This window comes from Myxine glutinosa, chromosome 8 (genome assembly GCF_964187855.1).
Source record: "Myxine glutinosa chromosome 8, kmMyxGlut1.1, whole genome shotgun sequence".
Lineage (NCBI taxonomy): Eukaryota > Metazoa > Chordata > Myxini > Myxiniformes > Myxinidae > Myxine > Myxine glutinosa.
The window spans coordinates 19,422,265-19,436,520 of record NC_136268.1 but is presented as its reverse complement, the minus strand read 5'-3'; the positions used below and the strand labels follow the sequence as shown (position 1 = coordinate 19,436,520).

The 14,256-nt window shown below is 45.2% G+C and overlaps 1 protein-coding gene across 1 annotated transcript in view; it reads left to right on the top strand.

Annotated features, from left to right (window-relative positions):
• Positions 1–14,256, top strand: part of LOC137415068 (uncharacterized) — a 136,877-nt gene that overhangs the window by 110,078 nt on the left and 12,543 nt on the right. Inside the window, exon 11 of the mRNA XM_078783932.1 lies at positions 3,252–3,335. Coding sequence (XP_078640058.1) covers positions 3,252–3,335 — 84 coding nt within the window. The remainder of the gene's footprint in view (positions 1–3,251; positions 3,336–14,256) is intronic.

Genomic DNA, 14,256 nt, shown 5'->3' with positions numbered 1-14,256 from the left:
TGTTGATTTGTAATACTCAGTTCCAGAAAGAGGACAATAAGCTTGTTACATACACGTCAGGTGGGTCGACGACAACCGTTGACTACCTGATGGTGCGTAGGCGAGATAGGGGGCACCTCCGGGACACAAAGGTGATCCCGGGGGAGGAGGCTGTTTCACAGCACCACTTGGTTGTCTGCGACATAAGGGTGAAAGGTGCGAGGAGAGCTCGGCGGGTGAAGTACCAACCGAGAATGAAGGTGTGGAGGTTGAAAGAGGTGACAGTAAGGGAGGCATTAAAAGAGAGGCTGAGTAGGGTAGAGGATGATGTGGTTGAGCTTGAAAGTGGTTGGATGTCAATGAAAGCTAGTCTGTTGGGAGCCGTTGGTGAGGTATGTGGATGGACAAAAGGATCACCGAGGCACTCGGAAACATGGTGGTGGGATGTTGAAGTTGGAAAGAGGATTGACGAGAAGAGGAAGAAGTTCAAAGAGTGGCAGAAGGCGAAGGGTACGGGAGCAGAAACAGCAGAGCATGAAAGTTATAAGGCAGCCAGGAAGGCTGCAAAGAAAGAGGTAGCAAAGGCGCAGGAGGCATGTAGGAAAATGTTCGGAGAACGCTTGGATTCGGAAGAGGGTCAGAAAGCAGTATTCAGGATTGCAAAGCACATAGCGAAAGAGAGGTGTGATGTGATGGGGGTGAGTTGCTTGAAGGATGAAGTGGGACAAATCGTTGTCGACCCAGATGGAATTAAAGGAAGATGGAAAAGATATATGGAAATGCTGTTGAATACAGAGAATGAATGGGATGACAACATAGAGAGTAACCCAGTTTTAGGACCGGCAGAGAAGATAACTGAGAAGGAAGTTGAGGAAGCGATAAAAGCAATGAAGAGTGGAAAAGCGGGAGGGCCGACGGGAGTTGTGGGAGATATGTTGAAGGCAGCAGGAAGTTGGGGTGTGAAGAGAATGACAGAGATCTGTAATCTGGTGGTGAAAGAAGGCCGCATTCCAGTGGATTGGGAACTGAGTACCCTCGTCCCTCTATACAAGGGGAAAGGTGACCCTCTGGAGTGTGGCTCGTACCGAGCGATAAAGTTATTGGAGCATGGAATGAAGGTATTGGAAAGGGTGTTGGAAAGGAGGATAAGGAAGAAAGTGAAGATCGACGAAATGCAGTTTGGATTTATGCCAGGAAGAGGAACGACAGATGCGCTTTTCATTGTGAGGCAGTTGCAGGAGAAGTACATGGATAAGAGGAAGAAGTTGTTTTTTGGGTTTGTTGATCTGGAGAAAGCATTCGATAGGGTTCCACGCAAAGTATTGACATGGGCATTGAGGAAGTTAGGAGTGGAGGAATGGTTGATCAGAGTAGTGATGGCAATGTACAAAAGAGCACGCACAGCTGTAAGGACGAAGGACGGAAACAGTGGTGAGTTTGAGGTGAAGGTGGGAGTGCATCAGGGGTCGGTACTAAGTCCACTACTATTTGTAGCTGTGATGGAGGTGCTGGCTCAGAACGTAAAGGAGGGTTTACCGTGGGAGTTGTTGTATGCAGATGATCTGGTGTTGATTGCGGAAAGTATGGATGGACTGAAGGAAAAGATGAACAAGTGGAAGGAATGTATGGAGACAAAAGGTCTGAAGGTGAATATCGGAAAGACAAAGGTGATGGCAAGTGGTAAAGCATGTGGTGAGGTGGAAAGAACTGGGAAGTGGCCGTGTGCTGTGTGCAGGAAGGGTGTCGGAGTGAACTCCATTCAGTGTACAATGTGCGCTGAGTGGGTTCATCAAAAATGTAGTGGTCTGAGAGGGTCATTAACCAGTGTGGCAGCTACATTCAAATGTAAGGTGTGCGCAGAGGGAGCTGCAGATGGAGGAAATGTTGAGTTGGATCTTGGAGATGGCGTGAAGCTGGAAGGTGTGAAAACATTTTGCTACCTCGGAGACATGCTCAATGGAGAAGGTGGATCAGACTCGGCAACGGTTGCTCGAGTGAGATGTGCATGGAAGAAGTTTCGGGAACTGAGTGGCGTGCTGATGAGGAGGAGAGTGTCGCTGAAGCTGAAGGGAAAATGTGTATGCTACATGTGTGAGAAGTGTTATGATTTATGGGAGCGAGACATGGGTAATGAACGTAGAGCAGCAACGAAGGCTGGAAAGGGTGGAAATGCGAATGGTTCGATGGATGTGCGGAGTATCGTTGAGAGAGAGGAGGACAAATGATGAATTGCGAAAGATGATGGGAATATTGCCTGTGATTGATGCTGTGAAGAGGAACAGGTTGAGATGGTTTGGTCATGTGTTGAGGAAGGATGAAAGTGACTGGTTGAGAAGAGTGATGGGAGTTAATGTAGAAGGAAGTAGAGGACGTGGAAGACCGAGAAAGACTTGGCTAAAGATGGTGGAAGAAGAAATGCGGGCAAGGGGGTTAACAAGGAGAGATGCAGAAAATAGGGCAAAATGGAGAAGATTGTCATGGGGACCGCAAGGCTAACCCCCGCTCTAGCAGGGAAAATTGCCTTAAAATGCATGTTGTTGTTGTTGTCTATGCACAGAACAAAAAGGGCTGGGACGGGTAAACTAGTCTTCTTTGAGACAACAGTGCCTCTACCCCCATTTTTGGAAGACTGCCAACCAAGGCTAACGAGCTCAACCCACCCGGGTTTGGGATCAGAGTTGTCCTTCTTCTAGGCAGATTGCCGGCCAAGGCTAACGAGTTCCACCTACCCGGAGCAAGCTTGGTTTTAAGATGCCAAACACCCGCCTTTCACACCTCCACATTTAGTTAAAACAGGGGTCGGCACGAGAAGCCATGCGGTAGGAGTTTGATCAGGAGAGGCTATTTGAGACGCAGACAATATGGGATATTTTATGGATGAGGAGTTGCTCAGTTCTCCACCACCATATTCAGTGAAATATCTTTCATTAATAATCAATTATTATTTTCTTAATAACTGAAATATCGTTCCGACCTGCTGTCTGAAGGTATGATCGCACACACATCACTCCACAAACACACACACTTTGATCGCAGAGGATATAAATGATACCAGGACAGACATGCACACCCACCTGAACATATACATACTTCATAACAAGCCAGATCAACCACCTACACAACAACATAGCAATCCACAAAACCTCATATGTAACCACACTCCCACCAGAACAAATCTATGACTGTTGAGGAAACGCTGATCATTTGTGGCCACTTTGGTAAAATATCTTTCGTTAATTCTCAATTTTTGTTTTCCTGTGTCCATCACACAGAAGGTTGTGTCTGTGGAGCCCCAAGACATTCCCTGGTCTTTGTGTAAAACCATCCGTAACATCCTTCTACCCTCTTTTCTGAAGGTATGATCGCACACACATCACTCCAGAAACACACACATGATAATCCTGGAGGACGTAAATGATACAAAGGCAGACATGCACGAGCAACAAAGTGTGTCCACACTTTCAACAGACAAGAGCAACCACATATGTGACCACACTTCCACCTGCATAAATCTATGACTGTTGAGGAAATGAAACGCTTTCAGGCTCTCCAATTCAAAGGAATCGGAGGGGTCCGTTTGAACCATTACTTCTTGACTGCACCACCAATGGCCACTTGGGTTCATTGCACGCTTCCTAAAAGTTTTCAGTGTGCGCATTTGTGACCTGTGGACGTCACGGCGTTATGATGTAACGCACTCAAACTTGGCATTCTATAAATCTCATGGTGGTTCAACAGTCAATTCATCTCCTGCGCTTTGCGTGTTGTGAGGACTCAATCTCCATCCCAAGTTTGGGTGTTGTGAGGACGTTATTTAGGCTAAGAACATATTTATATATCTCACAGGATGAGTTGTTCATTGATGAAGTAAATTTACATCCTGCCAGTCCTCACATGTGGATTATTCCAAAAGAATACCACTCGTCCAATCCTACCCAGAACACCGGGAATCTCAAACCAAACGATTATTGACAAAATGCTCCTCTGAGTGCCTCCTTACCCTAAACATTTATCACCATTTCAGTGAAATATCTTTCATGAATCAATTCTTGTTCTCTTGTGTCCATCACACAGGAAACTGTTCCATCTGTTCCTCAGAAGAATAAAGGAGTTTTCAGCTATTTGTACAATGGCATTTATAACATCGTTCCGACCTCCTTTCTGAAGGTATGATCACACACACATCACTCCAGAAACACACACACTTTAATCCCAGAGGATAAAAATGATACCAGGGCAGACACCCACAGCCACCTGAACGTGTACACACTTCATACCAGGCTAGGACAACCACATACGCATCAACATAGCAATCCACAAAACCTCATATGCAACCACACTCCCACCAGAACAAATCTATGACTGTTGAGGAAACAAACACTTTCCAGGGTCTCCAGTTTAAAGGAATCGGAGGGGTCCGTTTGATCTGTCACTTCTTGACTGCACCAACAACGGCCACATTTGGCCTGTACAGTGGTCGTTGCACGCTTTCTGGAAGTTTTCATTGTGTGCTTTTGTGACCTGTGGATGTCATTGTGATATGACGTAATACACTCAAACTTGGCACCCTATGTCATGGTGGTTCAACAGTCAATTCATCTCCTGCGGTAGAACCTTCGAGCAGCTCAAGATCTGACATCCCGCGTTTGGTAGTTGTGAGGACGTTTTTAGGCTAAGAACAGGATTATTACCCTGCGCTCGTGAAGCAAAATGCGGGGTTAAGCATTCATACGCGTACGTGTGTCGTGTGCCGTGTGCTGTACGTGTGTGTGTGCCGTTTTCCATACGTGTGTGTGCCGTGTGCCGTATGTGTGTGCCGTACGTGTCTGCATTAAAAAAAATTCATTTTCTCGGCAACTGTTCCGATTGACACGAAATTTTATCACAGAAGCTCCCCCGCCTGTATAATTTTTTTATTCATGATTATGACGTCATAGGTCACGTGGTACGGACGCCATCTTCGAAAAAGGTTACACTTCGAAATCTCCCAAACCGCTCAATGGAAAAAATTTAAACATGGCTCATTGTCAAGTACTCACCATGGGGAATAAGATATGTTGATGGTGATGTCATCGGTGCCTTAATTATGACGTCGTAATTCGACAAGTACAACGCTTGATCTGATCAAGATGAATAAAACAAAAATTCCTCTGCAACTGTTAGTCCGATGGACACGAAATTTTCAGAATATGTGCGGCGGCTCCTGTAGAATTTTTTAAATGATAATTGTAACGTCATAGGTCACGTGGTACAGACGCCATCTTGGGAAAAATCGAAAAAAGTTACACCTCTATCTCCGAAACCGCTCCATGGGAAAAATTGAAACATGGCTCATTGTCAAGCACTGCCCTTGGGGAATAAGATGTGTTAATGATGATGTCATCAGTGCCTTCGATATGATGTCATAATTCGACAAGTACAACACTTATCCAATCATTGTGAATTTTTTTTCTCAGCAACTGTTGGTCTGATGGGCACCAAATTTTCACCGCAGCAGCACCTCCTCCTGTAGAATATTATAATGATAATCATGACATCATAGGTCATGTGGTACAGGCGCCATCTTGGAAAAACCGAAAAATGTTGCACCTCTATATCTCCAAAACCACTGCATGGAAAAAATGGAAACATGGCTCATTGTAAAGAACTCCATATGGGAAATAGGTGTTAACGATGACGTCATTGGTACCATAATTATGACATCATAATTCGACAGGGACAACGCTTAGTCTGATCAGTTTGAAATGTATTGAGCGTGATCTATGCAACAATTATATTGGAGAATATAAACTTATGATTTAATCGCTCACATGGTCTGGCAGCCCTATTGGATCTAACAAAAAAAAATGTTCAAAAACAGAAGAGTTGGCTCGCAACAAGTTGACTGCGCAGGGTAAGTATTCTATGAATACCATCTAGTTTATTTCAGAGGATGAGTTGTTAATTTGTGAAGTAAATTTATAATAAAGTGTCCCACAAAAGGATAAATTTCGCGAACTGTTGTGCCAGAAAGTAAGAGTTCATCAATGGAGATCTTGGTGAAATTCTTTTGATCCAAGACCCTACTCCTCCCTGAACCGAATTGTGATCAGCACTTGTACTCTTTTGGGTCGGACCTGCATTCTCAACCTGACAAATGCATCACAGAAGGGATGATGAGTTTACCTTTCCTGGTGTTGTTGATACATCCTGCAGTGCTCGCGTGTGGGTTATTCCAAAAGAATACCACTCGTCCAATCCTACCCAGAACACCGGGAATCTCAAACCAAACGATTATTGACAAAATGCTCCTCTGAGTGCCTCCTTACCCTAAACATTTATCACCATTTCAGTGAAATATCTTTCATGAATCAATTCTTGTTCTCTTGTGTCCATCACACAGGAAACTGTTCCATCTGTTCCTCAGAAGAATAAAGGAGTTTTCAGCTATTTGTACAATGGCATTTATAACATCGTTCCGACCTCCTTTCTGAAGGTATGATCGCACACACATCACTCCAGAAACACACACACTTTAATCCCAGAGGATAAAAATGATACCAGGGCAGACACCCACAGCCACCTGAACATGTACACACTTCATACCAGGCTAGGACAACCACATACGCATCAACATAGCAATCCAGAAAACCTCATATGCAACCACACTCCCACCAGAACAAATATATGACTGTTGAGGAAACAAACACTTTCCAGGGTCTCCAGTTTAAAGGAATCGGAGGGGTCCGTTTGATCTGTTTCTTCTTGACTGCACCAACAACGGCCACATTTGGCCTGTACAGTGGTCGTTGCACGCTTTCTGGAAGTTTTCATTGTGCGCTTTTGTGACCTGTGGATGTCACGGTGATATGACGTAACACACTCAAACTTGGTGTGCTATGTCACGGTGTTTCAACAGACAATTCAACTCCTGCAGTAGAACCTTCGAGCAGCTCAAGGTCTGACTCAAGGTCCCCTTGACATTTGTACACAGTCTGACATCCCGCGTTTGGATGTTGTGAGGATGTTTTTCGGCAAAGAACAGATAGATTGTCATTTTCCCCAGATAGATTGTCAAATTTCAACTCGTTATTTTATCGTCCATGCGTTATTGTTTTGATTATAGTTACTTTTGGTTTGAATTTCCTGTAACTTGTAATTATTTAATCGTGTTCTGCTCCTCGTGTGTGGCCTTGTAGTTGTACCCCTGTCGGTGTTTGTTATCTTAATCGTGTTTTGCTTGGCTCTTAGTTTTTTTCCCTTCTACCCCGAACATAATACTCTGTCTAACGTTCTAAATCCCCACCTCCCCCCCCAAAAACCAAACAAACAAACAAACAAAAAAAAACATTTATTTTCCTTTCTCCACGTGTACTGTTGACTCATCCTGTATTTTCTGTCCAGGTGTGCTGTTCGCCCCGCCCCCATTAACTCCTTGCCATCCACCGTTTGCCCTTCACGTGACTCGTGGTGGTCCCTCTCGGCTCTCCCCCCGTTGGTATTTTTGTGCACATAAGGTTGTTCACGGTTCTGTTTAAATATTATTTAAATATGTATAACCTTTCCCCTTCAGTGTTTTACTCAGTGGTATTTTACAACACGCTGTTTTTCTTCCTATTTAAAAGGCTTTTCTCAATTTCCTCTCCAACTCATTCCACCTCAAAAAAAAGAAATTCAATATCTTATACGTCTCCCTCACTACATGGTCTAAATTCACATTAATTCCATCCCTCCTCCATCATTCTGAACCGGATTGCTAACTTGAAAATCACAACAAACCCAATTTGTTTTCAATGTTCGTCTTTCATTAATCATCCACTTTCTAAACTCCCCTCTTGCCCCTCCCATCCAAATCCCTCCCCTTGCTTGCACCTACACTCCTAAACTCCCCCCTTGCCCCGCCACTCTTAAACTCCCCCCCTACCCCTCCACTCCTGAACTCCCCCCTTGCCCTTCCACTCCTGAACTCCCCCCTTGCCCTTCCCCTCCTAAACTCCCCCCTCACTCCTCCCCTTCAAAACTCCCCCCCAACCCCTCCCATTCAAATCTCCCCCCATACCATTCCTCTCCAATTCTCCCTCCTCCTCAAAGCTGCCTCCTCCCCACTTCGTCTCCCTTCTATCTCATACCTCCACCCCCCCAACCTTCTTCTTTCCTCTGCCCCCCCTCAAACAACACCTCACTGTGCCTCATCCCTTCACCTTCAAACCTTTCATCCTCCTCATCCTTCCCTTTCTTGGAACTCTTCTGCAATCGCTGACACACTAACAACTGCTCTCCCTACCTCCCCCTCTCATCCTTCATCTTACCCTACTCCTCCCCTCCCCTGTCCTGTACCCGATGCTCCCCCTCTCTCTTCATTAACGGTATGGACCTCAAACATCCGGGGCCTTCGCTCAAACCTGACTGATCTCTCCATACAGGTTGCTTCTGACAATCCAGACTTGATCTGCTTAACAGAGACTTTCCTCCTTCAAGATGTCTCTGATTCCTTAATATCTCTTCCTGGTTACTCCCTCCTCCGGTATGATAGACCTGAGCCTCGGCCTGGTGGTGGGGTGGCTATCTTTATCAAAAACTCTCTTCCTCACTCTCCTTGCACTGCCCTCTCTCCTCCTCACCCCCAGGAGTACCTCTGGCTACGGCTTCCTCTCCGCTCCCACCTTTTGTTCATATGTGTTCTGTACCGTCCCCCAAACAGTGATGACTCCATCTACATTTCACTGTCTGACAACATGGACCAACTTCTATCCACTCATCCCAACTCTCTCTTCCTCATATGTGGTGACTTCAATTGTCATCATGCCACCTGGTTGGGTGTGGGTTCCTCTCTCACCAGTCTAGGCCCCTCAGCAAAGGACTTCTGTGACTCACTGGGATTGACACAATCTGTCAATTTCCCGACCCGGATCTCAGCCAATGGAGTATCTTCTCTTCTAGACTTGGTTATGACTAACTTCCCTGCTAATGTCTGCTGCTCTTCTTCTGCTCCAATCGGTTCTTCTGATCATGTGCTTGTCAAAGTGGACATCTCTCTGGCCATTCTCAGAGAGCCTCCTCAGCGTCGACGAGTCTGGCATTTCACTCAGGCCAACTGGGACGGTCTTCAAGCAGCCATCAATCGTCTGGATTGGTCTCCCATCTCCACTGCCTCTGACATCAATTCTTCCTGGGAATTCTTCCAGGGCAAACTGATCTCTCTCATGCACAGATTTATCCCATCTCGCCTTCAGTTGTCTTACCCTTCCTCCCGTCCATGGTACACTGAATCTTGTGGTGAGGCAGTTGCCCTGAAACAACTTGCCTTTGCCTCTTGGAAGGCTAATCCAACTGAAGGAAATCTCAGTTCCTTCCACCAAGCTCGGAACAAGTGTGTGTCTACCCTCAGGAGTGCCAGGAAGCACTATCTCTCCTCACTCAAGAATGAACTCTCAAACCTGTCTCCTTCCTCCAAATCCTGGTGGCGTCTGGTCAAATCCGTTTCTGGTGTTTGTTCCCCCTCCATCCCCTCCCTTACCTCAAATGGCCACACAGTTGACATCGCACGTGACAAAGCCGAATGCCTCAACTCTGTGTTTGCCTCAAAATCCTTAGTCCCAAACCCAACTCTCTCTGTTCCCACCTTTCCCAGTCGAACCAAACTGCTCCTGGACTCTGTGACCTTCTCTCCTGACAAGGTGGAGGAGTTTTTGTCAAACCTCGACTCTGATTCTGCAACTGGACCAGATGGCATCAGCCCACGGGTCCTAAAATCCTGCTCTGCCACTCTATCTCACCCTCTCTCTGTTCTTTTCACCCTATCTTTTGCTCAAGGTCATCTGCCAGCATCCTGGAAATCAGCAAACATTACCGCTTTACACAAAAAAGGTGCAAAAACAGATCCTTGCAACTACAGACCAATCAGCCTGCTCCCAATTATCAGCAAAGTCATGGAATCCATCATTGCTTCGGATATGAAATCTTTCCTCTTCTCCAATGGCTTGATCTCTGATCATCAATTTGGTTTCAGACCAGGTCACTCTACTCTGGACATGCTGCTTCTGCTGTCTCAACAATGGATGGAGGTCCTCAATGCCAAACAGGAAATCAGAGCTGTCTCCCTTGACATATCACGTGCCTTCGATACGGTCTGGCACCCAGCTCTGCTCACCAAACTCTCCTCCTATGGTATCCATGGAAATCTCCATGCATGGCTTGCGGACTTCCTCTCTGGTCGTAGTCAACGTGTGGCCCTGAATGGATTTCTCTCATCTCCCCTTCCCGTTCAGGCTGGAGTTCCCCAAGGCAGTGTGCTGGGCCCTGTGCTTTTTCTGGTCTTTGTCAATGATCTCTCCGACTCTCTGGAAAATCCTCTGTATCTCTTTGCTGATGACTCCACTCTCTGCCGCTCCATTCCTCTTCCCTCAGATCGGCAGTCTGCAGCCTCCTCACTCTCTGAAGACCTGGACAAAATCACAGACTGGTCAAACATGTGGAACATGTCTTTCAATCCTGATAAATCTCACACTCTTACTATGTCTCTCCGAAAAGATCGACTGGACAACCCTCCCATCTACTTTCTCAACAATCCTCTCCAAGAAGTTCTGTCGCTCAAGCTTTTGGGTCTCACCATCTGCCATGATCTTTCTTGGGAAAACCACATTTCCAAGCTGGCCTCCAAAGCCAGTCGCCGACTGGGCATCCTCCGTCGTGCGAAGTCCTTCCTAGGCACACCTGAGCTCCTCACCACACACAAGGCTTTCATCCGCAGCTCAATGGAATACTGTTCTCCCCTATGGGCCGGTGCTCCTGCCTCACACCTGGCTCGGCTTCACGCTGTTGAATCCAAAGCTTTCAGAATCATTGGAATCTCCCGCGATGAAGCTATCTCTGAGGGCCTTTCACTCACTCACCGCAGGCAGGTAGGTGGTCTTTCTGTCTTCTACCGACTCCTCTCCGGCCTTGCTCCCCCAGCTCTCTCTGTGCTCTGTCCCCCAAATATTCCTACAGGTCGCACAAGATCTGCCAGCCACCCTCTGATGGTTAAACTGCCGAAATCTCGGCTCTCTGCTCACCTTCACTCTTTCATTCCTCTTTTCTCCCGCCTCTGGAACAAACTCCCACACTCACTTCAATCACACTCCTCCCTCCAGGTCTTCAAAACAGCTGTTCACCACCATCTCCTATCTTCCCCCATCCAAAACCTTGATCTTTTCTACCCCCACTAATTCACCCCAGATCCACCTTGTTTGAAATTCCAACTTCTTTCCTGGAAGTCTTGGCAGGGTCCATATGTTTTATACCTCTCCCACCCCCCCCCCTTCCCATGCCTTCCCCCCAAAGCCCTCTCCCTCCCACAGTTCTCTCGGTCTCCATGTCTCTCAGTCCCTGCTCTCAAATGTTGTGTTTGTGTCCTTCCCCCTCTCTCCCCATCTTGTCTACCGCTCCCGATGTTACTTGTTTTGTGTGTCTGTTTGTCTTTCTGTGTGATTAATGTTCGCTCTTTCACGAGTCTCGATCTTGTATACAAAAAAAATAAAAATAAAAAAATAAAAAAAAATAATAGTAATAATAATAATAATAACAGAATTATTTATTTCAAAGGATGAGTTGTTCATTTGTGAAGTAAATGTATCATGAAGTATTCCACGAAAGGATAAATTTCACGAACTGTTCTGCCAGAAAGTTGAAGTTCATCACTGGAGATCTTGGTGATAATCTTTCGATCCGAGACCCTACTCCTCCCTGAACCGGACTGTGATCAGCACTTGTACTCTTTTGGGTCGGACCTGCATTCTCAACCTGACAAATACATCACAGAAGGGATTATGAGTTTACCTTTCCTGGTGTTGTTGATACATCCTGCCAGTGCTCACGTGTGGACGATTCCAAAAGAATCCAACCACTCGTCCAATCCTACCAACAACACCAGGAATCTCATACCAAACGATTATCGATAAAATGTTCCTCTGAGTGACCCTTACCCTCAAATTTATCACCATTTCAGTGAAATATCTTTCACGAATCGTCACTTCTTCTTCTCTTGCATCCATCACACAGGAAGCTGTTCCATCTGTTCCGCAGAAGAATGAAGGAGTTTTCAGCTATTTGTACAAAGGAATTCAGAACATCGTTTCAACCTCCTTTCTGAAGGTATGATCGCACACGCACATCACTCCACAAACACACACACGATAATCCTGGAGGACATAAATGATACCACGACCAGTTGGTCATGCATGTCTGTCCATGATACCAGGGCAGACATGCACGACCAACAAAGGGGTCCACACTTTTCAACAGACGAGGGCAACCACATATGTAACCATGCTTCCACCCGCACAAATCTATGACTGTTGAGGAAACGAAACACTTTTCAGGCTCTCCAGTTTAAAGGAACCGGTGGGGTGCATTTGATCCGTTACTTCCTTGTTGCACCACCAATGGCCACTTAGATCCTGTGCGGTGGTCGTTGCATACTTGCTGAAAGTTTTCATTGTGCGCATTTGCGACCTGTGGATGTCACTGCGTTATGACGTAACACACCCAAACTTGGCGCCCGATCTCATGGTGGTGCAACAAACAATTAATCTCCTGCAGTAGAACCTTTGAGCAGCTCAATGTCTGACATTCCGCGTATGGGTGTTATGAGGACGTTTTTAGGCTAAGAACAGGATTATTTATTTCAGAGGATGAGTTGTTCATTTGTGAAGTAAATTTAAAATAAAGTGTTCCAGGAAAGGATAAATTTAGCGAACTGATCTGCCAGAAAGTTAAAGTTCATCAATGGACATCTTGGTGATATTCTTTCGATCCAACACCCTACTCCTCCCTGAATCAGACTGTGATCAGCACTTGCACCCTTTTGCGTCACACCTGCATTCTCAACCTGACAAATGCATCACAGAAGGGATTATGAGTTCACCTTTCCTGGTGTAGTTGATACATCCTGCCAGTCCTCATGTGTGGATGATTCCACTTGAATACCACTCGTCCGATCCTACCCAGAACACCAGGAATCTCATACCAAACGGTTATTGATAAAATGCTCCTCTGAGTGCCCCCTCACCCTCAACAACATTTATCACCATTTCAGTAAAATATCTTTCATTAATTCTCAATTCTTGTTCTCTTGTGTCCATCACACAGGAAACTGTTCCAGCTGTTCCTCAGAAGATTATATGGGATTTCAGGTATTTGTACAATGGAATTCATCACATCGTTCCAACCTCCTTTCTGAAGGTATGATCACACACACATCACACACACATCATTCCAGAAACATGCACACTTTAATGCCACAGGATATAATTTATACCAGGACAGACACGCACACCCACCTGAGCATGTAGACACTTCATAAAAGGCCAGGACAACCACATATGCAACAACATAGCAACTCGCAGAATCACATATGTACTGTTGTGGCCAAAAATATTGGCACCCGTGCACTTCTTTCAAACAATGCACCATTTCTTTCAGAAAATTGTTGAAATTCAAAAAAAAAAGGTTTCTACAAATGTACGTCTTTGGTTTGCAATGGAACAAAACAAAAATAAACATATGTCACCCACAGGGTGAACCGTATCTTGCCAATTATATGTTTGGAAAGCACTCAACAAGGGCTTCAATTTGAGGTACTACTCGATATGGTAACTGAAACTTGAAAATTTTACCTTTTGGTCAAAATTGAATGACCTTCAAAATGACCTTGAAGGTCAAGGCCGATCGACACCAAAAACTAATCAACTGAGCGCCATACCACACCCTATATACCCACCAAGTTTGGAGATCATAAGATCAAAGTTACTCAAAAAATAAGGGTTTCGTAATTTGACCTTGGGGTCAATAATTTTCGACCTCCAGCGCTAACCATGAAGGTCAAGGCCGATCGCCACCAAAAACTAATCAGCTGAGCGCCGGACCATATACTAGATTCCCATGAAGTTTGGAGACGATCCGATCAAAGTTACTCAAAAAATAAGGGTTTCGTCGACCTCCATGATTGACCACAAAGTGACCTTGACCTTTGACCTTGACCTTCAAAATTTTGTGTGCTGAAGGGTATCTCTATAGGACTCTGATATGCGAAGTTACAGGAGTTTCCAATAATAACTGTGGTCTACAGAGTGATCTAAACGTGGAAAAAAAATGATTAACCACAAACAAAAAAACAAAAAAACAAAAAAACAAAAAAACAAACAAAAAAACAAACATACAAGCTGACTAATACATCTTGCAAAAACTTCGTTTTGGCAAGATAAAAAGCTGAAGATATTCCTAAATCTTAGCTTATTCCACACAAAAATCCTAAAATGG